The following is a 27373-nucleotide window of genomic DNA, read 5'->3' as shown; positions in this document are numbered from 1 at the left end:
CCAATAAATATTGAACTTCGCATTCCTCAAAAACAAGAAAGATATATGTACTGAACTTCGCATTCAACATGCTATCATCCAAATTTGGATGGTAAAAAGAGAACTAGATATCTAGCTTGTTAATCTAAAATTGGCTATAGTAGGCAGTAGTACCATATAACTGAGACAAACATATCAAACAAAGTGTATGACTACAACGTTAATATTACCAGACACAACATTAATATTAACAGCCGTTACCTTGGATTCTGATCAAAAATCTTCTTCATCTGAACCGTCATCTTCGTTATCATTGTTTGCGCTTGACCTAGTAAACCAAAAATGAAAAAAATATGATTAATGGAATTTATAGCTTTAGAAGTACAAATAAACAAAATTAATCAAGTAATACTTGTCTAGCAAATTTGGGCAATTGCGTTTGTCATGCGACACACCACGACGTCCACATCCATGACATTGTCTACCCTTCGAGGTTGCCTTCTCCTTCGATGACTTCAATCTCTTCCCACATCCCTTCGTTCTTATTACACAAGGATCAATGATAGCAATGGCCTTATCCATGGATCTCCTGTTTTCACTTGCATTTCTTGATGGTATGCAAATATTCAACTCCTTCATTTTGCAGTCAATATGATCAAATTGTTCATGCAAGAATTTTGTTCCCTCTTCAGTCATAGATGCTGCATCTACTAAAGCAGAAGATCTAAAAGATAAATTCCAATGCCTTGACATCAAACACCTCTCTGGATCGTCTATCACATTTAGCTCAGACAAAGATAATAATGCTCCTACTTTTGCGCTTGGGTCCACCGTTTCAAAATATACTTATCAGGCAAGTGGAAAACCTGGTTGACACGAAAAAATGCTAGCATATGCCTGCATGGAATGCCGTCAAACTGAAATTTCATGCAACTACAATATACATCATTTCTCTGCACGTCATGTTTAAGCACCCTTGGTTTCGATGAAGAAGAAGCTTGAAAATTCATTACATGATAAACCCAAAACTCGATTTCAGTACATACTTGTTCCACATAATAGTGATGACTCTCACCTACTTCCTTTTGAAACTCCAACCATTTCGTTTTGGTATAAACTTTCACCATTTGAGTTTCCATTGGCCAATTTGACATTACTTTTGGGCGCTCATTCATATCAATATGATCTGCGACTAACTCATTGTGTCGCTGGTTCCGAAGTGCCTTATTAAAACGAACAATAAAATCCATCAATGCATTCTTGTTAGAGATGTAACGTTTGAAAAAGGCATGGGAACTCTCTGATCTTTGACTGCTTGAAATCCCTGCAGAGAATACATTTAGGAAATAAGTTGGCACCCACCTATGTCTCAAATCATACATCAAAATCAGCCAATCATCTTGGACCAAGCCAGCAGACTCCATAACCATTTTCCATGACTCCTCAAATTCATCACTTGTTGTTGAATGTACAATGACATTTCTAATGCTTTGGTAATGATCACGGAAAATCACATAACTCAATTTGTCTGGAAATTTGTTTAAAATGTGCCACAAACAATATCGATGCACTGTTTGGGGAAAAACTTGGGCTATGGCTTTGGTCATGGAAGGATCCTGATCAGTGATGATCAATTTTGGTGCACCACTAGGCATTGCTTCTAGAAACTTACCTAGCAACCAAACAAAAGATTCTGTTCTTTCGTCACTCAGAAATCCACAGCCAAAGAGGATGGTCTGACCGTGATGATTAACACCTACAAAAGGTGCAAAAATCAGCCCATATTTGTTGGTGTTATATGTTGTATCAAACACCACTACATCGCCAAAGACAATGTTTGCCCTCCTTGACACGGAATCTGCCCAAAAACACCTGCTAAATCTGTTGTCTGAGTCCGTCTCATAATCAAAAAAAAAAAGTTGAACACTTCTCTTTCTCAGATTGCAAAAAATCAACAAATGTTTCAGCATCCATCCCCATGTGCTCCTCCCTTAAACTTCTCTGATAGTTTCTCAAATCTCTTTCTGTACAACCTACGTTCTCTGGCCCTCCATGATCTATCTCAAATATTCGCATTTGTTGAAAAGTTGGGATATTGGCTTCTGCAAATTGTTGACTTAGTGCTTTCTTTGATACAAAAACACTGCGATGTGAACGTAACAAATGGACCTTCGAAGGAGTAGCAAGCGGATGATTATGATTTTCTACGAAAGTACTGATCATCCATCCCGTACCATGTTGTTCATTCACAACTGAAATCTTTGCCTTACATCCAGATCGTATGTCTCGACGATCTCTGTTTTGTCTTGGTTTATCACTATTTGCCTCTTTACTCCATCGAACTTCATCTGTCTTCCCTTCCTTAAAGCATACAATTTTTTTCCAAACAACTTCACTCGTCTTCTTACTTCTCTTACTATTGCTAATTCTCGCACTAAATCCAGATTCTCGTGCGTATTGGTTATAGTACGAATATGCATCATCCAATGATTCGAATCTCCTTCCAATATTTGGCTTTCGATCATCTCCAACTTGAGGGATGTATGACTGATCATCCCCACTGCTTTCTTCCATCTCTGTAAAGTATGACAATCATATGTTTTAATATAATAATTTTTAATAAATTCAAAAAACAAATAATTAACAATATTACTAATAATTGATAAATACCTGACATCGTTCAATGTAAGATACCACAATTTCTGGAACGCATACGGCCCACTGCTTTTAATTATTCTGAATTTTCTTGTATTTGCAAAATAAAAAATATAACACATGTGATTATCATCAAATATAAAACTATATAATAATAATAACAATTAATATGAACTTATTTACAAATTATGAAAACGGGTAAACAACAATTTATCGAACAAACTATAAAAAAAACAAACAAGAATGCGCGTTGGGCCTTCAAAAACGGGTAGCACCAAGGGTGCGCGTTGGGCCTTCATTTGCTATATGTTAATGTGTGCACTGCTTCTTTCTCTTAATCGCCGTATATGTAATCTCACTGATTACTAGGAAATAATTATTCAGATTCTTAACAAACCAACGTAATAATTATTCAGATTCTTAACAAACCAACGTACAAATCATTAGGGTTAATCTAATTCAATTTGTCATGTGATCATTATTATGACCAATATATGTTTAACCCTCTTACGTACAAGACCAATAAAGTCTAACTAGTAATGGGTTTTTACTAATATTTCTTTCCCTAAAAAAATGTCTTAATGAATAATAATCAATTAACAAAATGTAATAGATATATCATGGACTCCTTCAGGTTGATTCGTAAAGTCATACAAATAGTTAATTTTCTCAAGATGACAGTGAATAAAAACAGAAGTTAAAATCAAGTTATGTGATTTAAAACCAATTATTATATAGTCAAATGCATATATATTATTAGGTGACACTCACATATGTAATATGCGTACATTTAGAATGATCGAAGATCTAATTAAACTAGCCATTTAAGAAATTTTACAAATTTTACCTAAAATTTGCCCGCCGAGTCTTCCTGGCAGCGGCGGCGATCCTAGTGAATTTCCTGGAACTTGATTATTATTAATGGCGTTTTCTTCTTCTTCTAGCGGCAATTTTTCATATGAAGGGTTCTGAAAATCGCAAGAAATGGCCATTATAATAACTGGCCCCGATGCCAGATGTGCAAGAAATGTACGTCATTAGCTTGTTCGACGGCGGAGAACTTGGGCAAATAGACAAAAGCACAACACTTGAAGGGTTCTGAAAATCGCAAACAAACTAAACGTGAGAAGAAAAAAAAAGGGGGGGTTTATATATAATCGCCTATGTTAGAGGAAGAAGAACCTTCGCGTGGGCTGAGATTTGGTCAGACAACGGCGGAGATGAGCGACATCGGGTCTTCAATTTGTTGAAGAAAGCTGTAGAAAAAAATAATGTCGCTACATTTGGGGATCTGAGAAAAGGTTTTTGGAGATTAAAAAATTAATTCCCAGCCCACCCACGTGACATTAAACAAAAAAAAAAAAGATGAGTTGGGCGCCACATGGGCAGACGCCCAAGTTTCACTTGCACTTAAGGGGTGCAGTTGAACATATATCTATATAATTATATATATATCGTAATAAATATATACATATATATGATAATAATAATAATATATATCATTATATATATTATTATAATATATATCTATATACGTATATATATATATACCGTAATATATATATACATACATATATCTATATATTTTATAATATATATATATCTATATATGTACATATATATATATCGTAATATATATATACATACATATATCTATATACGTATTTTAAATTCTATAAAAATAAATTTTATGGTGTAGCGATATTGAAATATTTTTTTATGCGGTTAGAAATTAAAAATACTCAACATGAAATAAATCATACGATATAGAAAACCTGACTCTGATACCACTGTTGGATCTCGAATCTCTATCGTGCCCAAGGCGCAGCGGAAGTTTAAAAAATTATTTTGACGTTCAAAATATGCTTGGACACTCGTATGGTTTAAATAAATATACGTAGGGTGTTTCAAGAATTTTACCTATCAATCTTAAAAGATTGACGATGACTCCAACTATTTCGAAACAATTTCGAAAATAGCTCTTGTTGTAAATCCCTACGAACAATCAACTGGATTTTTCCTCCTTTCTTCAAATCAGGTCCACGATCAGATTTCTTGTTCCTCTTCTAAATTGCACTTAAAAGAAGAAGAAATTTTTCGTTGAAAAATGAAGAAGATGACTGGCCGAGAAGAGAGTTTTTAGCAGCAAAGAAACATTTTCTTTTCTCTGCCTTTTCTGAGAGCTTCGAGCATAGAGAATTTTGAATTGAAGAAACAAAGGAAAGAACAGAGAGCTGAAGAAAGAAAGCTGAATAATCCTTTCAATTATTCCCCTCAATCAATTTATGTAATTGATCAATTTTTTTTTTTTAAATATATTATATAATAATATAATATAAACATAAGGTCCCACAATAATATAATATATAAATATATTATATTATATATCTATATATATATATATATATATTATATCTATATATATTATGGATCCTTATCTCCAAGTCCTACTTGAAAAAATTAATTAAATCTTTTTTAATTAATATTGCTCTCAAAATTTCTATAAGCCTTTATAAACCATTTATAAAGCTTATCTATCGATCCAGTCAAATTTGTTTATCATAAATTCAACTCTTTGAATTTATTATCTCAACGGGAACAGGAAAACCAGTACTTGTGTAACCCTCAATGGTTCAGGGATACAGCTAGCTGTGGGTCCAGGCTTACCCTTATTAGCCTCATTATATGCATCAACTCCTTGATCATAAAATGTCAGAACTCATTTCTGATTTAACCCATCGAATCATGGTAAGAGCGTTAAGTAGCACCGCCCCATGATTTCCTAGGTATCACTGATAGTGCCTGCAAGAACCAGTTGATTATGGTTAACGTACAGTACAGTCCCTTCATCTCATATATCCCGATCGAAACTGCAACCATTGGTTCATCGAGGGTTGCATGTGAATTTCGATAACGATGTGATGTCTTTGAGAATACATAGTGGCATCGCATGTGTAACTTGATAAACATTTTACTCTACTACACATCTTACACTCTGGCCAGATATTCCATGCACTATTATCTCACTTGATCACATAGGATATCCACACCCATAGGTGAGCGGTGAATCCCCGACTACAATGCACTGGCTCCTACATGTGTCGCAACTGTACCCAACCTCGCCACCTGATGACCCTCATGGAGTCGGTAAACGATTCAAAGTAAAGTCCTAGCATGTAGAGCCTCAGTGTTGTCCCGGGTCGTAAGGACTAATGGTATACAACCATAACCACGGACTTATCCACTCGATGAATGATAACCACTTGGGAAGTCCGAGGGAGGGTAGTTCAGTGAACTCATCGTATGAGCACCAATCTGTATGATTGAACATCTTTATGTCCATACCAATGAAACGTGGTACACATCATCACAGATTCTAGTCTCGAGCTCGAGCGATCCTTATCCTTATTTCGAACGGCTCAATCGACTAGGAACTTGATTTAGAATATACAGTAATTAATAATATGTGTTTCATGATTGCCATCACATGTACAACCTCATATCTTACTATAGTATATTTAAGGTCTTTATCTATGCAACTTGCATGGGTATACAGATAAAGAAAATGCCAGATAAAAGATTAATTATATTAAAATAAAAATTGTTATTACACTTGAGTCAATAAAATCTCTGACCAACATTTGACTTGCAGGGCATCTACTCTAACAATTAATAGACAATCCTTTCTCCACCTCTTGATAGTTAATTTTGAGTCTCATTCGTCCCTATTTACCAAGCAAGCAGCCTGTAATCAATCAATTGCTTAATTACAAACAACAATGATTTATTATTTGGCCAATTTGTGCAACTTAGAAGTGCCATGCACTTCTCACTATGTTTATTCCATGTCTTCAACTATTTTTAAGGAGTGCTTGCAATCACTAAAAAAAAGTGATTGTTAGCTTTTGGCTTAAAAAAATTATTTTTGTGTGTTTCTTAAACCTAAATTATGTGTTAGCTTATGTTTAACTTAATTGAAATTCAAAATCTAGTCATGTGGTGATTATGATTCTCCAAAAGTGATTCTAATGAGAAGATCATTGTTAAAATCATTCTAATCACTTATTTATCACACTACCAAACTTTAATTTTTAGATTTTCACATTTGTTTCCAAACACTACCAATTTTTTATTTTCATTAACTTTTTTATAATTTATAAATTAATCACTTTTACAAAAGCACAATCTATTGCAAGCACTCCCTTAGTAGACGAATAATTAAATCATCAGCGGCCACGAAGGGATAAAAATTATCCAAAGCATTTAAACCCACCTTTTGTTTTCAGTCAATTATAATAAAAAGGGAATTTTTTTCGATTTATGGCTGTTATCACTTATCCGGGAGAAGACTAAAAAAACCTGCAAGTTGGAATTGATTAGTATCATTAAGCCATTGTCATGCATTATTGGTGGTGCTCTCACTATGAACGCATTGCGAAATGGAGGGAAAAAAATATCATTGATAGTAATATGGGAGTGTTTGCAATCACTAAAAAAAAGTGATTATTAGATTTTAGCTTTAAAAAATCACATTTGTATGTTTCTTCAATCTAGATTATGTGTTAGCTTGTGTTTAAATTAATTGAAATCCAAAAGCTAGTCATGTGGTGATTATGATTCTCCAAAAGTGATTCTAATAAAAATGTGAATCACTATAATAACTTATTTATCAAACACTACCCAACTTTGATTTTTAGATTTTCACTTTTGTTTCCAAACACTACCAACTTTTTATTTCTCTTCAAATTTTTACAATCTATAAATTTAATCACTTCTACAAAATCATAATCTATTGCAAACACTCCCTAAGTCAACTGTGAACTTAAGAAATATCATGTATTTTGTCCGACGTATACATATATGCTCACTCTTCAAAATACAACCTAATTTTGAAATATAATATATATATATATATATATATAGATATATTAAAAAAATATGAACAGCTAATTATATGGAAGCTATAAGAAATTTATTTTTTTTAAAATATATTTTCTTTTATATATCCGTGTTTTCTAATTGATAGAAATATAGGGTTTTTATAAATTAATTTCAATCATTATTAATAATTTAAAAATTATAAAAATATATATATAACAAATTCGATTGAAAAAAATTTCAAAAAAAATTGCTTTTTTTTGGGTTCAATATATTTGATTTTTTTTTTGCGATTTTAATATTTTTTTTATCGTCATATTTAAGTTTTAATCCATTATATATACGTATATTTGTTAAATTTAGTCATTTTTTCAGTTTGACTCTGACATATCAGTTATCACCAATGCATGTCGAGGTGATGCTTACGTAGTTATATGTATTGTGCTATATAATCATTATAAATAAAAAATAACTAAAGATTATATAAAAAAAAAGATTACAACATTTAATTTTCATAACCTTAAGCTGGTGCCGCATGAAATAGTCCGAGGAGAGAGCCAAACAAAACAACGTTATACTATTGGAAACACATACAAGTATACACGCACGCTCTCTTGTTATTGGAAGCGACCTACATCTCAGACACGCATGCTACACTAATCATAATTATCTATCTATACATAATAAACCCACTGTTTTTTTTTAATCGTACGCTGCATCTTTTCCAAGATTCGAATCCTTGATGTTGATCTTTCTTCCGACGTTGTACTGTTCACTCACTCAGGTAAATGGGTTTCCGTAGAAATGCGTTAATTCATATTTATTTGTGTGTGTTCTTCAGAATTGGGTTCGTTGTTGTTTTCTTTTTCATTTGCGTGTGCGTGTGCGTGTGTGTTGGGTATTTTAACGAGATAATTTTTTATGTTTGGTGAGTGCGTGAGAGGGATTGTGATTTCTCATGTTGTGATCGCTGGAAATTATTGTGTGTGTCTCGGTGCGGGAATCCGCATTCCGACCACGGATTTGAGCTGACATTGTTTGGTTTCATCTGTAAATTTGCAACTTTCAGTTATTGCCACCTTGTTGATATGAAATTTGGGCTCTCGTTTTCTTGCATGAATGATCGAGGTGATTGAGTGGATACATATTTTAATGGATGTTGATTTTTAATGCCGTGGCTGATTTAGCTTGCCACTCCGTACTTCATTTTCTTGTCCGATGTCATATCGTATTTTTGTTGAATATATATATACTCGATCTCAATTTTAGGTGTTTCTCCAAATTTGGCTATTGAGTGAACTATTTGATCTTCTTGCAGCCGGTGAGAATCTGTGCACACTAGTTTGTTCTGCCCTGTTCAAATGCAAGCTAGATCCTATTGTTTGGGGTATTAATTAATTAGGGAGAAAGATTAGGGATCCAAGGTGCATTTTCCAGACTTTACAGCCGGGAAGAATCAACGCCACACCTGTCTGCTTTGTAGGCCAGAGACATGCTAAATTTTGTCATTTGGGTTTTCCATTAGAGAGAAAGATTACTGATAGAGGTGTGAACTTCGAGGCAAATAGCCGAGAAGAGATCAAAGCATTCACAACAAACAAGTTGTGATGCAGCATTGCTAGGAAGTCAGCTGTGTAGCATTTGGGAGCAATGAAAGACCAGCAGATATTGTATGCACCTCGCCAGCGTGGTCACTTAAAGAAGCCAACGTGGATAATCATTTTGATCTCGTTAGTCAGCTTGTTCTTAGTTTGCGCTTACTTGTATCCACCCCAGAGTTCTTCAGCGTGTTATATCTTCTCATCTCATGGTTGCAAGACACTACAAAGTTGGCTTCCACCTGCGCCTACTAGAGAACTTAGCGACGATGAGATTGCTTCTCAAGTTGTTATTAGAGATATACTAAATATGGCCTCTAATACGTCAGCTAATCCTAAAATTGCCTTCTTGTTTTTGACACCGGGTGCTTTACCTTTTGAGAAGCTGTGGGACAAATTTTTCCAGGTAATGCAATTTTCTTAATGTTGAAAAGATGAATTTCAACATTCAGTTATTTTTTTTACTTTACATGATTTGCATGTTCTACTTTTGCATAATAGTGTTTTGAAAGTTTTATTGTAGAGTTTCTGCAATCTTGTTTATGAGTGTGTATATGTTTGAGGTGCATTTAACTACAGTAGTATTAAACGTTTGACAAATTTTGTGACCGCATGACAGTGCACAAGTCTTTGTTCTACCATTTCTTGTTTTTTTAGCTCCTTTACAGCTATTTAAGCTTGTAACTGTAAAAGCCTCGTGTTCTTCGACAACCACGTAGTTGTCTCTCTATTGAAGGGTAAAGGTCATGGATTCAAACCCATTGTAGCACCGCACTGATCCTCTTGTTGTATTAAAGGAGCCATATTAATGGAAGGTTTTTCCAATGGTCAAAGAATCGCCTTTTTTATTATTTTATTATTTTTTAATCTATCTGTACTCTGATCCTTTAGACTTGTGCATTCGTTGGATTTCTTTATTGGCGAAAATATACTAGAATGTTTCAGCCAAACTGTTTCACTTATTTATGGAAGTGTATGTTGTGCGATATCTTTCAAATTTCACCTTATTTAAATGTGCTCTTCAGACTGTTGTTTGACTGACTACAATTCCTATTACTTCCAAATCATCGAAAGATCAGTGACTGAAATATAAAGAATTTCTGGAGGTGTTGCACTCAAAACCATTTGCCCGACACCAACTACCTGTATGAATGGAAGGCAGATTGTAGCATGCCATGGCACTTGTCAGAGATTTTTAAAAATGTTGAGGAATTAGCCCCATGGTAGTCCTAAGATTTTACTTCATCCTATAAATTAAAGTACTGCATTCTTAATGAAAATAGATGGTACACAAGGAACCATTTAGGTAAAAGCGTTGGTGAAAATGGGACAATATTTTCATATTTATTTTATTAACAGATTTTGTGAATTTTTGCATGCGTCTGATTTGCATAACTTTTGGTATATTAAGGATCTCTGTTCCACTTAATTTTTGCTTCATTTGTCAGGGCCATGAAGGTAGATTCTCTGTATACGTGCATGCGTTCATGGATAAACCTGTGCATTTTAGTCGTTATTTTCTCAATCGCGAAATTCGTAGCGATAAGGTTGGTACATCTGTACGGTCGGTACAATTAATTTCTTAACTGCAACAGACCGTGATCAATATATGCATTTTTATGTTATTTTAGGTAATATGGGGGAAAATTTCCATGGTTGACGCAGAAAGGAGGCTTTTAGCAAATGCACTTAAAGATCCAGACAACCAACAATTCATTCTACTTTCCGACAGGTTGTGACGTTATTATTCCCTTTTAAGTTTTAAAAATTTCCTTTACTTTGGTAACTCATATAAATAATCAAGTACTCACTAGATAATTTCCCGGACTGCAGCTGCATACCACTTCGTGATTTTGATTATGTGTACAATTATCTCATGTACACAAATACTAGCTTCGTGGATTGGTAAGTCTCCTGTACTTTATTGTCTCCCTTTTGTGAAAAGCTTCTCATATGCAGAGACCGGTTTCTGAGCATTTAGGTTTACTTCAGGAAATAGTCAACCCTAAGCTTTGTATGAACTGATAGATTGCCGAGTAGAAGCTTTACAAGATATTAACATAAGAAGCATATTATTCAAAATCAACTTTTTTTGTTAATTATAGCATTTAATGTGAGGCGTCAATCCTGTTTTCTGCAGCTTTGAGGATCCTGGTCCACATGGAAGTGGTCGGTATTCCGAACGTATGTTACCTGAAGTTGAGAAGAAATACTTTCGAAAGGGTTCACAGGTGGTTTTTTGTTATTTAAACAGTTTGTGTGTTTGTATTATGATTAATCTGATTGCAGGTTGCAGCCTGCTCCATTTTAAATTTTTAAGAATTATTGTGGTAATATGCTTTCGGTGCTATACAATGCAGTGGTTCACAATGAAGCGGAAGCATGCTCTAGTAATCATGGCTGACAGTCTTTATTATACAAAATTCAGGGATTATTGCAGGGTGATTCTATTTAATTTAAATGTCAACTTTACTTCGTTTCCCTATAGTTCAAAGCTTTTTATTTATAACTTTGTTGGTTTATACTCTGATCTATTTACTATTTATATATTCAAATGTCAAAAATGACATTTAGTTATTAATCGAGGAACGTGTTTACCCTAACTGGCAGATTCTATGGTTCGCAATGAAATGCCCTTAGGTTGTGCTTGGATGCCGGATGGAAGGATTTGAAGCCATGGATTTCAAATTCATTTGGTTCATTGAAATCTACCCCTTGCTAATCCATGTAGATGCAATGTTAATTATGATGTTCAAATCCTCCTCTCCAATCAAATCCTCCTCTCCAAATCAAATCATCCCATCCAAGGACAACCTTATGGTTTTCCATCTGTTGTTCTGTTTGGATGGAAATATCACCGAATATTTTGAATTTTATCTAAATCTCGGTGTTTGTGTTTCCATATGCGTTGAGTTGATTTATCGTTTTCTAACCAAATATTTTATCCCATGAACCCTAAAGGAGGATGTTTAGTTAACTCAGGCTAATATGGAGTTTAATATTGCATTGCTGCTCTCTTTGTTGTTGTTGCAAAGGAGATATATTTGTATATTTATTGGTGGATATCTTGTTGTTTTCTAGTGCTACCCTAGGGATAAATGCATGTTGCCTATGCTTTTGTTGAGTAATATTTTACAATTGCTCTAGAAACTTTTGAGATCAATTTGGATATGTAAGTTTCAACCCCTGGTCATTATCTGGATCTTGTTTAGACCAAAATGCTCCGTATTTTGAAAAATTCACTCAAAATTTAGGATGCTGTCTCATTTCACTAAACCACTACTGCCATCTGTTTCCGTTTATTCAACAGCCAGGAATGGATGGTCGCAACTGCTATTCTGATGAACACTATTTGCCTACTTTTTTCCACGTGAGAACCGATAGACCTCACATTTTTTAAAGATGCCTACGGCTCTCCCCCTTTTAATAAATCCGATTGTTTTCTATCAGATGATTGATCCATCTGGAATTGCCAATTGGTCCATAACACATGTCGATTGGTCAGAAATGAAGTGGCATCCAAAATCATACCAAGCGAAGGATGTCACGTACGAGCTGATAAGAAATCTTACTGTATGGCTGCTCTTTTTAATTTTTATGTCCGTTGTGTGTGTCTATGGCTTCATTTTTCTTCCCATATTTGCATTTTTGAATGGCCGTTCCGATGGTCCTAATGCTTGTATCATTGATTTCGCTCACTATTTTCAGTTTTTAACGAGCAGTATCACTGAAAAATGGAGAGAAATGTCACTCCCTAATAATCTTTCCTACCCGAGTTTTAATTGGATGTCTCATGGGGACTTTCAAAATTAGACTTGTGCATAGCAGCATCGTTCACTAGTATCTAATTAAATCTGTAAGTTGAAACTGACACTTCCCAACTATTTTTTCAGTCGATTGTTGACAGCGTTCACGTTACCAGTGACGCAAAGGTCAGTATCTTTCTTCGATGTACTAAGTTCAGGTTGCGTCGATTTCATATTGATGAAAATTTGTTATTCTGCACTGCAGAAAGAAATTTGGATTCGACCTTGCATGTGGAATGGAAGACGACGACCCTGCTATTTGTTTGCCAGGAAATTTTTACCTGGAGCTCTGGAAAAATTACTGGAACTTTTTCCCAAATACACATCTATCTGAATTGGTTGATAACTTTTGGGCATTAATTCTTAGGTGGAGGCAAGAGCTGAACTCTTATTCAGCTTCTGTTGTAAAGCAAACATGGATTCTTTTCGGGCAAATGATAAGAGCGAATACAAGACTCGAAACGAAGCCAACACTGATAAATGGCCAGCAACTGTAAAATCTGGAGGAATACGGCATCCGTGTAATGGGTAAATTTGTAGAAAGTTTGATTAGGACGTGACGAATGTACCTATGCTGGCTCCCCCTTCTAAAAAATAATTTTGGTTCTCTTTTTTTTTTTTCTAAGACATGAAACTTCATTCTGGCTGCTGTAAGTAAACTAACCTCCCTGTTAAAAATTTGAGGGCTTCAAATCACTTGGTGCATTTTGATTTCTGTGGTTTATCTGTGTAGTTTGTGTTGTGTGTTTGTAATAAATATCATATTTAATGAACTGAAGAATTATAAAATTCGAAACATCAATTGAACTGTTGTAATAAGATTTTTACTCGATTTATATGAGTCAAATTATTTCTTCTTCTTTGTTTTATTATTTTTTTAAAAAATAAATAAGTGTGCATCAAAATAAATAAATAAGTGCAATTTTCAGTTACAAAAATCCTTAACAAGCCCTCTTACATCCTCGTAAGTTTACTCACAATAAATACGCAAGCACCAGAAACAAGTAATGAAACAGTAAATCCCATCAAGATCAAACAATGGCAGCAGCATCCCACAACAGCCTACCAAAATCCATGGGCATGATCATCCTCGTGTGTTCTGTGGCAACCCTTCTCTCCGCCACGACGGCGGCGGCACGTCACAATCCCGGCTCCATCGAAAACTGCGTGGAGTACCTCTTCCATCCCACTGAGCCCGAGTTTGTGATGATGCGCACGATGTGCAGGGACCTCTTGCGCTCCATCGGCATTTCTTTCAGGATCGCCGGAATATTGCCGCCTGAATACGCGAAAGCGCTCGGTAAACTGCCCAAGTTCAGGGATGATCCGGCTGCGTTGAAGAAATTTATCTGCAGCCTCTGTCCTAATGAAACCGCACTCAAGAACTATGGATGCCAAAAGGATGACAGTAAAAATTAACTTGTGAAAATGGAAGCATTTCGTGGTTGCCATACTTTGATAATTCACAGGAACTTAGTGAGTCAAAAGTGTCCTATATTTTTACCAAGTTCGTCAAGTGTTCATTACATTTCTCAATATATTAGTCAAGATAACATAGTTGGGTTATTTGAGTGCATAACATTGGATGGCTTCATGGAATAGACAATAAATAATATCGATAGATAGCATGAAATAAGGGGTTATAAATGTTTGATCAGGGAGTACAAATAGGAGCTGGGGTAACATATTTGTGTTTTGGTAAACAATCCCATCCATTTTCTTTACTGTAAGATACTGTGAAATGCTTAGGGACCCAATCTTCTTCTATAGATTGTCTTTTCTTGGCAAACTCTCTTTGCCTTTCTTCGATGTCTGTCTTTGCATCCTTCGCCTTCTCCCAGTTCTTTTGTATGATATTTCGGCCTACTTCCGCCCACACCGCAGTCGATTCACTTGGCAAAACGGCCTGAATAGCATCAGATTAAGGCACATGAGAGAAAATTTGATAACACCGTGCTCGAACAAATTTCATGTTGAAATTTTCATACCTCTGCATCTTTAAGAATGGGAGTCTTCAACCTGGAAATTGCCTCACTTGCATTGTATATAACTGTAGTTTTTCCATTCGAAACATCCTTAATACTTACAGTTCTGCACGTATTAAACAAAGAATTACAAGCTGAAGAAGAATATGTGCGCAATACACATGACATATGGTCATCAAGAAAACCAAAATTTTGTATAAATTTCATTTTACCTGTCCCAGTGGCCATAAATTTCGTAAATAGTCTCCAAGGACGATGAACTGAAGATCTTCCCTTTGATCGACCGATGCACGGATGCTCGAGGCAGAAACGTAACACCGCGATAACATAATTCTGCTTCAAATCCATTTTCTGGGCATTGGATTTTAACATTTCCCAACCAGTCCACGCCAGGCAAAGGCAGAAACTTTATCACCAGTTTCGGAGAGTTCATCGTGTAGGTTTCGTTCTTATCTACGAGCTTCAACACTCGTTTCCCATGCACTTCGGTTTCAATACGACTTCCTGATAACATCAAAAACAGACAAGAACATTCATTCAACAGGGGAAAAGTCGAGCTAGGTACCGCAAATTATATATGTGTGATTCTTGATCGAAAATTCGCATGACATAAAACTCAGGTGGGATATGTACCGTTGAACTTGGCAACAGGAGAATGGCACCACAGCAGTTCGATGTTCTCTGTTTCGTCCGTCGCATGAAGCGCGGTCACTGGTGGATGATGAGATACCTGTTACAATTATAATTTTAAATTTTATCTGTTTAGAACTTAGAAGTTTATGACATCAAGATACGAGGACTACTTGTCCTATTTAATGTTCAAGATTATGTTATATATGTCTGGTCTATTTCTCTATGATGGGCTAAAACATGGTCAAGTACCTGTTCGAGAAACACGTTTAACGAACCCCTGGAGACATGGTGAGTTTCTCCGAGAATGGGATTGTAGGGAGCCAACCCGAACGCCAAGGGGCGTAGGGTGGATATGCTCCAAGCGACGACAGATACGAAGCGGTTGAGGGAGCTCTTGTCATTGTTGCATTTGCTCAACATGTCGGAGCCAATGGAATACACTGATTCACCGTAGCATTGTAGCTGTGACTTTGGAATGTTGAATAGGGGTGGAAGCTGGATTTTTGTCCACAAAAATGTCACGTTAATTTATTGTTAAATGTGACAACAATTTTTATGGGTGGTAATATTTGTACTTTGAATTACTTGCCTGGAGGCGGGTGAGATCGGATCCTGGCCGTACACTGTTCAAAAGGCTTAGAACTCGTTGGAGAATGTTGGGGGCTCTGTAACTGGAGTCCGATTCCTCTGCCTCCAGTGACAATGGTGCAGTTAGTACAGGTTTTGGCCCGAACTCGCCTTCTGTCACCTGCACTCCGAAAGTAACACGAAAATTATGTGACACACTCGAGTTATGTAATAGTTGTTGAATGACTTCTAGATAAATAGGCTCCACATGAAATCAGGTTTTACGGTGGAGACCACACGGTGTAGCATTGAATCTTCCATGGATAACTTTATTTAAAATTTATAAATTCATTTATATTCCTTGAATTGTTGCGGGGCAAGAAAATTTCAGATTTAAAACCAATAAATGATGGCTAGCAAGAATTCCAAACTTATATTAGATGCTATGACAGAAATTATATGGTCAGTTCATATTGATTGATGGACAGCATTGGATTTAGCTATTATCTAAAAATGGAGATGCAATGTATAAATATAGAGGCTTGTTCTAGGCTTGTTTTATGCTACTCCTTGTGAGAGCTCCTCTTGGCCTTTGATTGACACATGTCCGGTTCTTTCTCTTTTTTATTTTTTTTTTAATAATTTTGAACTCAAAACACACAAGTGTGCAGAGATTTTGTGTGCACCGTATGATGTTCGCGCGAAAATCTAAAAATAAAAATCAGATGTTCACGCGAATATCACGAGGTGCACACAAAACTCCTGCACACTAGGTGTGCAGGGCAAGATTATATATATATATATATATATATATATATATATATATATATATATATTATATATATATATAGTTGATGTGAAATAGATGTGACAAGAGTTGGAACATTTTTTCACCTAATCTAATCACGTATTATGCAATCCCCTTATTATGGGGATTTAAATTGTATCATAGCATAAAAACAAAAGGCAAAAGAATAAAATTAGTTGAAGTAGGTTTCCACAAAAATAATAAAAATAATGAATAAATAAAAGTGTGTAAAATTATGGGCTTCTAACTTTACGGAAATATTAGGTAAGGGGCCTTTTTTCAAATTATATTTTCAAACAATCGTCATAATAGGCTGCCAAGGACAAACAGAGGTAATAGATACAAATACACTCGAACAAAATAATATAAATATAAGCATAATGTATAGAATTAATTAAATTAAAAGATTTTCGATTAAATAGACAGTATGAAATGCCTTTCAAAATTTTTCATAGCCCAGATTAAAATTCATCTAAAACTGTAAAAATTAAACATGCCACCACAAAGTAATTATGCATACTCTTTTTTTTTTTTTTAAGATGAGTAATTATGCATACTTTAAATTGACATATTCATAATGAGAAAAAAAATTCGAACTAGAAGATGACTTTCTTACAGTTGTCATGTTACTAAAATTATGATAACCAAGGCAAAACGCATGTAATTGCAGCATAAACTTAATGTGCATTAAATAACATATTTAATCTTTATTCATTCTACCTAGTTATAGAAACCTCATATTCCAAGCTTACCGCACGAAATATTATACAGTTGAGGTTTCTAAAGGGACGGCTGAGAACTAATTTCAAAAAGAGGTCATATGGTAAAGTTAATCATTTTCGTAACACGAAATTATTATTATATATATATATATATATATATATATATAGCTCCGATCTCCTGCATCTTAGGATGCAGAAAAATTGTGTGCGACCACTATATATATGCTCATTGAGCATCACGCTTGCGCAAGCTCGAGCTATCGGCATGTGAAATTATATCAATGAAACTATACTCGAATATAATAATAGACTTTAATACTTTATTCTATTAGTATTAATTTTGAAAAATTTCCTTAATACACATGTACAGCCACATACCTTTTGATAACTACTGCGGCCGGCGAAAGCCATAATATCACCTCAATTGTAGAAACCAACACTTGATTGTAAGCAACGAAGAGTGAAGACAACAATATATATATATATATATATATATATATATATAGTCTTAACAATTCGGTGGCATATTTTTTTGGAGTTGGGGAAGAGAATTATTATATATAATTGAGCCGGTTTCGAACTCGAGACGACATGGTCTTATATATATATTCAAGACTTTGATCGATATCTGATGAACTATATATACTTCATCCGCAATCCATTATCTAAATATATATAGAATATGTGATGTACACTTAAAGATAAAGGCTATGCCGATACACGAAAAGTAGTTCAAGTTCAAGGAATGTATTGACTTTCTCAAGATTTATATACGTCAACATGCACAAATGCAAGACGGTGCCGTAGATTGTACACCAAAAACCGCGTTTTCTCCAAAATTTTTTAATTCAAAAAGTTTATAAAATAGGAGTGTGCGCACTTCAGATAATCCGATCCTCTCTACGTCCGGCGTAATCCGACGCCGGAGAGCTACCGGAACTCGCCGGAAAACCAAATAATCTACCCATTAAGTAATTTTTTATAAACTAAAGATTGTATTCTGAACTAGGAGCTAGCAGATGATGATTGATTATCGATATAATAACTTATAATCTAATCCATTCGTAATCATATATATGTACTTGCAATACGAAATAAAATGAGTGTTAATTAATTTTATGCAATCCAATTCACATATTGAGCAAGAAGTATATATATATGGAAAATAGAGAGATGTAGAAGTACCATTGGAGCTAGCTAGGAGTCTGCAAGAAATTGGAGCTGAGGGATCTAGAGAGAGAGAGAGACGAGGATTTCAGTGTTATTTCGTGGTGTATATGTAGGGGAAGGAAATGATCAACGGATGGATCAAGGCATTAATAGGCTTTTTTAAAGGTTTTTTCTTTAATTTTTGCCAGTTTATTTTATTGGAAAGAACTCTTCCATTTTTGAAGTTACATGCACGGAACCTTTTGGGATAATGATATTTTACTTCCATTTTTTGAACAAATATTGTTCTTTTTTTTTCTTGCATATTTCGGATCGATAATAAAGTAATCCCTAATATTTAGAAGATGATGTGTATTTTTTAAATGTCTGAAAATAAAAGGCACGTGAAAACACTTGCTAGAATCTAGACAGCCATTAGATTGTCTAATTGAGTGAATAAACCTTGAGCTCGTTTAGGTTAAAATGACTTAATTATTTTTAAAAATAAATGTGTTTTTTTTATTAAAAAAAATTGTATTGTTTATTTACGAAAGCTATTTTAAAAAAAATTCTGTTTTTTTAAGAAGTTAATTTTTTTTTTTTTTAGCTTCTACTTCAAGTTCTATACAAAATTACAAATACACCTCCTCATGCATGTGATTGACAAAAACAAGAAATAGAAACAATAACGACACATTTTTTTTTGTTTCTCATATGTTTGTATTTATTGTTTCTCTACGAACAAAGTATCTCAAACTGAAAAACTACTTTTTCGGGACAGTTGATAGTTACTTCTTCCATGTTTGCGATGAGATATCTGATTCGAATCGATCGTAAGTATTATGAAATAAAATTGAAGTTTTATTTTTTAATTTTTTTTTTGCAAGTTTATGTTTAAAATTGTGCATGAATTAACGGAGCAACTTCGAAATTATAGGGTAGAAAAAATCAGCAGTACCGACCGACTAGCTAGCTAGGAGACGGATGAAGACTTCTGATATCAAAAAAACCAACACTATAGAGAGCGAGTCAATGAGTGTTACTTTCAATCAAGAAATATACCTAAATGTTTCAATTGATTGGGCTTTTTGGTTGGGGGCTCCCATCACTTCATTCAATTTCATTAATTAATTTTGGATCCATCTTCATTCAGGCAGAATTCATTCTTCTATATTAGTAGCAAAAATACATATACTTATATAGGATACCATCAAAATATTTTTGAGGGCTAGTGAAAATTAGAATAAAAATAATATTCAGTCTTTCATAATCGTGGTTTTATAATTTTTAAAGGTGTTTTTTTAATTAAAAAAATGAATTTCGTAAAATGCACGTATATTTATTTATTTAATTAACTTCAAAAGAAAAAGATTTATGTAACACGACTTAACTTATGGTGCCACGTATATTTCTCCATCACATCAAAAATGTGTTCTTAATCAGAATTTAATTTTCAGGGCCTGATCTTTTGGACCCTAAAAAGAACAAATGTTGAGGTTACGTGCCCTAATTAATGTCACGGTTGATTTTATGAAAAAACTATAATATTAGTCATGGATACTATATGTAATTTTGATCATTTAGATTATTAAATTTTATATCGGTATGTTATATTTGTTATTTCATGATTTTAATCAATTTTTATGATGTGGCGTTGATGTGACATTTATACAATGTCTATCTATGAGCTCCGACATTATATTGATATGTGCAATGCTACATAAACATTTCGATGAAAAAAGACTAGCATTATCAAAAATTGAAAAATATATTATTAGAATTGAAATTGAACAATATAAATGATCAAAATTGTAAAAAAAAAAATATATATATATATATATATATATATATATATATATATATATATATAATATTTCTGTCATCGTCATTTAAGTTTTAAATTCGAATTTGTAAAGACTAATTAAATAGTAGCGTGTTAATTTTTTAACAAGGCTTAAATCTCCCTCGTATTGTGTTAAATATTCTAATATAAAATATTTTATACTCCCTATATATGCACATTTCTATTTCAAGTGAGATATTATGTAATTATTATATATAGAGTAAAAATTAATTTGATACACGAACTATTGGTTAAATGTCAAATTGGTACACGAACTTTTGTTAATGACTTAATTGATACATGTCCACCTGATTTTGACCAAATTATTTTGAAGAAAAAGGGTATATTTATCTTTTGATAGTATAAATTAATTAATGTAATAATATTATTTTGTTTTAAAGCCAGATTCGTCGTTTTTTTTCGCCAGAAAAACCGATAACGACTTAAATTTATTCTTAGTCGTGTTCTCTTATAAGTTATTGTGTTTAAATAAACTTTCAATTTTTTATTTTTTGATTAAAAAACATGTGACACGTTATGACGTTGTTTAATTAGTGATTTGACGAATTTTTATTATAAATATAATATTAAATTTTAAATTAATTTTTGGTAGAACTTAACTAATGTTTTTATTAAAATAATATATTCAATAAATGTTTACATAGTTAGAATATTAAAAATATTTTATCACAATCACTATTTATTTAATATTTTTTTCAAAATATTAATAAAAAAATTATGTATACAAAAATCAAAATTTTAGCTAAAAAATAATTATTTATTTTCTTTGATATCAATTTATTTATTTATAATTATTTAAATATTATATGACTTAATATAATTTATCTAATCCTTCTCATTGAAATATATAATCTATTTAATATATCTAATATAATAAAAATTATGTATAAATAAAATTTTTAATCAAATCAATTTTTACATCTAAAATATAATATACAAATACATCAAAATAAAATTAAAAATAAAATGTGTATTTTTTGTAATAAAGGGCAAATTAGATATTTTACATAAATGTCACCAAAAATTGACCGAATCCGGTAGACATATACCAATTAAGTCATTAACAAAAATTCATGTACCAATTTGACATTTAATCGATAGATCGTGTACCAAATTAATTTTTAATCATTATATATATGTCTCGTTCGTGTGTGTGTTAAATTAATTTTATTTTAATAATACGTATAATTTAAATATAACAGATAAACACCACCACATTTCAAATACTAAACAATTAAAACTAATAAGAAGATTAAGGTAGTTCCCATGTCAATTCATGACAAACATCCTTAACGTAATATAATTTATTTTAATGTATTCAACCTACGAAGGCAAATTTGATGTAATATTTAATTTAATAATAAACCTGAATATAATTCTGAAGTTAACGTGTCTCGATAATTACATGCAGTAATTAGTGGAAGGTGACGTGAAATGATCATATATTGTTTTTTAAATAAAATAAATTTTATTAAATATTTTTTCGTAAAATCATCAACCCAATTTTACATCTTATCGTCAATATATTAAATTATATCATCTTATCTTTGAACGATGAATTTGCTCCTGTTTTACAAGTGCATTCAATGTTCAAATTAATACATTTTATTATTTATTTATTATTTATATTAGTAAAATATCTTGAAATAAAAAGTTTTAATTTTTTACAAATCAGTTAAAATTATAGATTCGTTTCACAAAATTAAACCGTAAGATGGTTTCACAAGAATTCTTGTGTTTTTTTTTTTTTTGAAAAAAAAAATATTTTTGTGTATGGTTCAATTCACCAATCTCTTATGTGCTTGATTGGATTTTGGGAGAGAATCATACTCCTAAAATTTAATGCTGAAAAAAAAAAATATTTTTGTGTATGGTTCAATTCACCAATCTCTTATGTGCTTGATTGGATTTTGGGAGAGAATCATACTCCTAAAATTTAATGCTAGCTTTTATTTATTTTAGTCATACGTTTAACGTACATTAATGAACACACAAATTAACGTACATGAAATTATTTTTATTGATATTCGAGCTCTTTAATTAATATTACCATTAAAAAAAAATACATTTTATCCTTCGATTTGACAAATTCAATTGCATTAAGAAGGAAATAAGTAGTGACTCAGATCTTCTGCTAAGGGGATTGGATTGATGAGACAATTATTGCTTCGCTTTGCAGCGGACGACCCATACCGGAGTACCGGACCAGTTCATGTATAACTACAAGTCGATACATGATTTTTGTTTTTTTTAATTATTTTTATGATGAATTCGCAGTCATTGTTTTTTATATGTATTGAGTAAATTTTCGGGCTAACGAGATAATTTGCAAGTCACGTTCGTCAAGTAAAAAGCATTTGACAAGTCCTATGTAATAGGATCGTCCGAAAAAATTTTGGTAAAAAGAATCTAACTCCTGTCAATTTATAAACGCTCACATATTTCACGATACATGAACTGCTTAGTTATTCATGAGTTGGTGCCGTGGTTTGGGCAATAGTAAAATTCACATCTTGTCTTTATCAATTTTTATAATTATCTTAATATTTTTATTTTCAATGTAAGTTATAAACTATCTTGTTATTCTGTAAACCAATTACAAAAATGGATGAAACAAAAACAAATTAGAATAAAAATTTACGAATATAAGCACAAAATGCTTGAGCACTACTATGTGTGTGTGTATATGTGAATGTGAAGAAATCGGCCTCTACAAGACAACTACTCAACCATATTATTAAATGTAAGTTTTACCAAAATATTTGATTGCATTAAATCCTCTTTATCTTCCAACTAGTACTTCACTTTAGACCTCTTCTTCATCCATTCCCTATCCAATTGGGTCTCCTTTCTTCTTCAAAATAGCCAGATAGACCATAACGAGTGTTTCTTCGTAAAATTTGTCAAATGATAATATAATGCATTCGGACTCAATCATTGGCCCGACTCATTTAAATTTCCACATTTTCCCCGTGATTCAAGTTTTACCACGTTACTTTGGTAAATCGACATAAATTTATCTTTTCAAACTAAAAGGATTGAGGTAGTCTATGGGAGAACTTCTAAAAAGCACTTCTCAATTTTTCTTTAACAAAATTTCATAAAAATTTTATAATTTTGTTAAGAAAAAAACAAGAAATATTTTCTAAAATCTCTTTCAAACACTACCTAGTCAAATGTATCCGTCATGAAAAATAAACTTTTTGGGTTAAGCTTTTAGTTTCATGTTTGGGTTAAGGGTTGCGGTTGAAGCCCAAGCCAACCCCCGCCAGTTTAAAAAAAAATAAAATTTCAAATTTTCCGTTTTTTTTTTAATTGTTGCATAGAGTAAGTTGGTTTTGTTGCAGTATGCACTATTGAACATTGGAAATTATTGTTGATATGTTTTTAATGTCTCACCATTGTTGTTTATTTTTTTACGATTAAGATTTTATTATATGTTACTAATATTGTTTGGCTATGTGGTTTTATAATTCAAAATATATATAATAGGTGGTATTGAAATCTTATATGAATTTGTTTGATCGTGACATTTAATAATAAGAATACAATATTTTTGCTATTTTTAATAAGAATAAATAATGTATAGTCCGTATAAACGAAAAAAAAAATGTCATCATATTTTCTTCATTCTCTCTTCCATTATTCATAATTAAAAAGTAAAATTGTGATTATTTGTCCAACCACAAATGTAATACATTAAATTAAACATATTGTTATTTTACAAAAAAACCCTATGAGACAATTTCATACGTTAATTTTTTAAAAGGATACTCATTAAAAATATTATTTTTTATGTTAAAATATGAGTCGTACGTCTCACTGTAAGTATGCATGGATCGAGTTGATTCATCTCACAAATCTATATCCGTGAGACGATCGTCTCAATCCATATTTGCAGTAAAAAATAATATTTTAGACATAAAAAGTAATATTTTCATGAATCGGACAGGATCGAAGATACGTCTGACAAAATTAACTTGTGCGATCGTCTCATGATAAGAGTTTTTGTGTTATTTTGATAAAGATAAATAAAATTAAGTCAATTTTATAAGTCTTAAATTTATTACTAGCCTACCATCATTTATTTGATAAATCAAATTTTATTGATCGTTTTTATATAGTTTAGTACTTAGTAGTCTTCATAAAATTTTGATCGCTCTAATTTATTTTGTCATTTCTTTATGGGTTCAAACTATATTACTTTTCAATTTTGCAACTTTTTCAAATTTGTATGGGCAAAAATATGCAATAAAGTGGACTTGAGTTGTATCAATCTACTGTATTTATTAGATATACAGGTCGACGGTAATATATATATATATATATATATATATATAGTTCTTTTATGGTGCCCAACACTATATGCTCATTTCATGCCCACCATGTAAAATAAATGAGTTGACCGGTACAATAAATGAGTTGACTTGTACATGGTGGGCATGAAGTGGGCATATAGTGTTGGGCACCATAAAAAAATTCATATATATATATATATATATATATATATATATATATATATATATATAGAGTAATTTTCAGCTGCCCAACCATCCTGCCCAATTCGTCTCCGACCACTAAAACCCACTACCGGGTTTTAGTTGTTTTTTTAAAAAAATTCGTATCACTAAAACCCACTAACGGGTTTTAGTTGTCGGGGACGAGTTGGACATCATTGGTTGGGCAGCTGAAAATTTCTATATATGAGTAATTTTCAGCTGCCCAACCATTCCTGCCCAATTCGTCTCCGACCACTAAAACCCACTACCGGGTTTTAGTTGTTTTTTTAAAAAAAATTCGTATCACTAAAACCCACTGCCGGATTTTAGTTGTCGGGGACGAGTTGGACATCATTGGTTGGGCAGCTGAAAATTTATATATATATATATATATATATATATATATATATATATATATATATATGATACCCCATGAGTAGGCCCATAAAGTGCTTGAGCCCAATGAAGGCCCATAACCAAAGACTAAGGTCCGAGTCTCATTTTTAGAGGTAGGGCTGGTCCATCGGGGGATTATGGAAGAAGGTATATGTTGGCTCCTAAAGGGGTGAAGGAGAGTCCCACCGAGTTGGACCTTAGACATGAGGTTGCTAAGGTAAGTCAAAAGCTTATGGCAATTTGGAATGGGGATGTGAAAGACTATATGGAGAGCATAAAAGCAGGAAGCGGAGGAGAGGCTCGCCTAGGGTGGGCGCCCCCTAAGGCGGGCGACCCTTACCTTAGGGTGGACGAGCTCTAGGGCAGTAAGCTTGGTTTTGTATCTTGAGTTGTCGTTGGAGGGCAAGCTCTAAAGGAGAGGTGCGTGAACTACACGCTCGTGGTCCCCCACAAAGTCTTCGTGGTCCCCTACCTTGCCTCCTATAAATACGGGTTTGCTCTTTCCATTTGAATTAATTCACTTTCATTTTGAGGGGCGCCCAAGCTCCTCTTTCTCTTATTCGTTCACGTCCCTGACTTGAGCGTCGGAGGGACTACGCCGGAATACCCTCCCGGCCCCCTCTAACATTATTTGCTTGATTTCAGGTTCATCTCTAAACTTGAAGCCTTGGGCTTGAGTGGGATTCGGGTCATCAAATTTTAGTGAGTATCAATATATATATATATATATATATATATATATATATATATACTAGCAAAATATACGTGCAAACAATTTTATTTGATTGTGACCGGAGTTATCAAATTTTTAATGTTTAGTTTTATTAAAATCAAGTGTTATATTTTTTACGAGCGCCAGTTCAAACTTCAGTAACTATGATTCAATATCTAATTAGCTACTGAAGTGATCATATGACCTATTTAATTTTTTTTTTGTTATATTTGTTGGTTTTTTATAGACGTTTTTTTAGTGATATTATATGTTTATTCATTAAGTTTTATTTTTTAAAGCTAACAACTTTAAAGCAATAACATATGTTATATATTTATTGAAAAACGTAAAATATTTATATTGTTACAAACGGTAGGATCGAGAGATTTGTGTTTTACTAAAAACTATAGTTGGTGGTAATTATGTAACGCAAATTTTTTAGATCGTATCACAGTTCAAACAAATACATATTTCAGTTGTTCAACCCAGGAGGACAATTATTGCACCCAAGCAATCACCTTATCAACAATTGTGCTTTCAATCAATGTGAATCGAAACTATGGTCTTGACTCTGATATTAATTGTATGAACGAATACGTATCGCTTTACCAAAATTTATAGTTGATGGTAACAATACGATTCAAATATCTTAAATATTACAAAATCTCAAGCATCATATTTCGATTGCTCTTAGAGACTATTATTGCATCCCAACTTAAACAATTTATGTTAAATGATAATTTTACTTATATTGATTTTTAAGGAAAAAATAGTAATTTCATTCAGAAAAATGATTTTTTGATTCATTAACTTGTCCAAATTTGAGTTTTAGTCCATTGAGTTGTCAAATTTGATTATGGTGCACTCACATTTAATTTTCAATTATTGTTTGTCCAATTGATGACTTGATATTTGACAATTCAACAATGTTTGATCTCACTTCAGCATTTTTACGTCATGTCAGTATTTTTTATTATAATTCAGTATTTTCCAATGGGCCTCTGATCCAATTAGACCTAAAATAACCGAATTAAAATTTAGCGTATCAAAAATAAACTTTGTAAACTTAGTGGACCAAATCATAATATTAAATAAGTTAGTAAACAAAAAAAACTATTTTTC

The 27373-nt window shown here is 32.8% G+C and overlaps 3 protein-coding genes across 11 annotated transcripts; 1 reads left to right on the top strand and 2 right to left on the bottom strand.

Moving 5' to 3' along the window:
* Positions 1-252: 252 nt before the first annotated feature.
* On the bottom strand, positions 253-2553 carry LOC140867075 (protein FAR1-RELATED SEQUENCE 5-like). Its single transcript, XM_073272153.1, has 6 exons — positions 1905-2553; positions 1652-1735; positions 1026-1507; positions 846-876; positions 392-752; positions 253-307 (listed from the first exon to the last, which is right to left on the bottom strand). The coding sequence occupies exons 1-6, from the start codon at positions 2551-2553 to the stop codon at positions 253-255; spliced, it is 1662 nt and encodes a 553-aa protein (XP_073128254.1).
* Positions 2554-8110: 5557 nt separating this feature from the next.
* LOC140878417 (glycosyltransferase BC10-like) lies at positions 8111-13612 on the top strand. 8 transcript variants are annotated; one of them, XM_073282040.1, is made up of 11 exons: positions 8114-8296; positions 8831-9516; positions 10559-10657; positions 10742-10842; positions 10944-11015; positions 11251-11341; positions 11471-11551; positions 12421-12480; positions 12561-12683; positions 13004-13042; positions 13122-13612. In XM_073282040.1, exons 2-11 carry the CDS (start codon positions 9163-9165, stop codon positions 13248-13250), a joined length of 1149 nt encoding a protein of 382 aa, XP_073138141.1. In that variant the 5' UTR covers positions 8114-8296; positions 8831-9162; the 3' UTR covers positions 13251-13612. The 8 variants fall into 8 exon arrangements, with proteins under 8 accessions (XP_073138126.1, XP_073138119.1, XP_073138129.1 ...); XM_073282028.1 differs by having other exon boundaries at positions 8113-8296; positions 11251-11551; XM_073282034.1 differs by lacking the exon at positions 13122-13612 and having other exon boundaries at positions 8113-8296; positions 12561-13042.
* Positions 13613-13945: 333 nt separating this feature from the next.
* On the bottom strand, positions 13946-18924 carry LOC140874943 (oxysterol-binding protein-related protein 4C-like). Of its 2 annotated transcripts, none has more exons than XM_073278447.1 (7): positions 18010-18245; positions 16124-16282; positions 15784-16029; positions 15535-15631; positions 15114-15405; positions 14905-15007; positions 13946-14822 (listed from the first exon to the last, which is right to left on the bottom strand). In XM_073278447.1, exons 1-7 carry the CDS (start codon positions 18040-18042, stop codon positions 14571-14573), a joined length of 1182 nt encoding a protein of 393 aa, XP_073134548.1. In that variant the 5' UTR covers positions 18043-18245; the 3' UTR covers positions 13946-14570. The 2 variants fall into 2 exon arrangements, with proteins under 2 accessions (XP_073134548.1, XP_073134549.1); XM_073278448.1 differs by lacking the exon at positions 18010-18245 and adding an exon at positions 18817-18924 and having other exon boundaries at positions 13947-14822.
* Between the last annotated feature and the right edge of the window lie 8449 nt (positions 18925-27373).

This window comes from Henckelia pumila, chromosome 1 (genome assembly GCF_033568475.1).
Source record: "Henckelia pumila isolate YLH828 chromosome 1, ASM3356847v2, whole genome shotgun sequence".
Classification (NCBI taxonomy): Eukaryota; Viridiplantae; Streptophyta; class Magnoliopsida; order Lamiales; family Gesneriaceae; genus Henckelia; species Henckelia pumila.
The sequence above is the reverse complement of the archived record's forward strand: the minus strand, read 5'-3'. Positions and strand labels throughout refer to the sequence as shown.

Coding starts and splice junctions, on each gene's coding strand:
- LOC140878417 (XM_073282025.1), top strand. CDS start 9,163: ATGAAAGACCAGCAGATATTGTATGCACCTCGCCAGCGTGGTCACTTA. Junction 9,517..10,558: donor TGTGGGACAAATTTTTCCAG/GTAATGCAATTT, acceptor TTCATTTGTCAG/GGCCATGAAGGTAGATTCTC. Junction 11,552..12,420: donor AATTCAGGGATTATTGCAGG/GTGATTCTATTT, acceptor TTTATTCAACAG/CCAGGAATGGATGGTCGCAA.
- LOC140874943 (XM_073278447.1), bottom strand. CDS start 18,042: ATGGCTTTCGCCGGCCGCAGTAGTTATCAAAAG. Junction 16,283..18,009: donor GCCGCAGTAGTTATCAAAAG/GTATGTGGCTGT, acceptor TTCGGAGTGCAG/GTGACAGAAGGCGAGTTCGG. Junction 15,406..15,534: donor TCCTGTTGCCAAGTTCAACG/GTACATATCCCA, acceptor TGATGTTATCAG/GAAGTCGTATTGAAACCGAA.
- LOC140867075 (XM_073272153.1), bottom strand. CDS start 2,553: ATGGAAGAAAGCAGTGGGGATGATCAGTCATACATCCCTCAAGTTGGA. Junction 1,736..1,904: donor GCAATCTGAGAAAGAGAAGT/GTTCAACTTTTT, acceptor CACCTTTTGTAG/GTGTTAATCATCACGGTCAG. Junction 877..1,025: donor ATCACTATTATGTGGAACAA/GTATGTACTGAA, acceptor CATTCCATGCAG/GCATATGCTAGCATTTTTTC.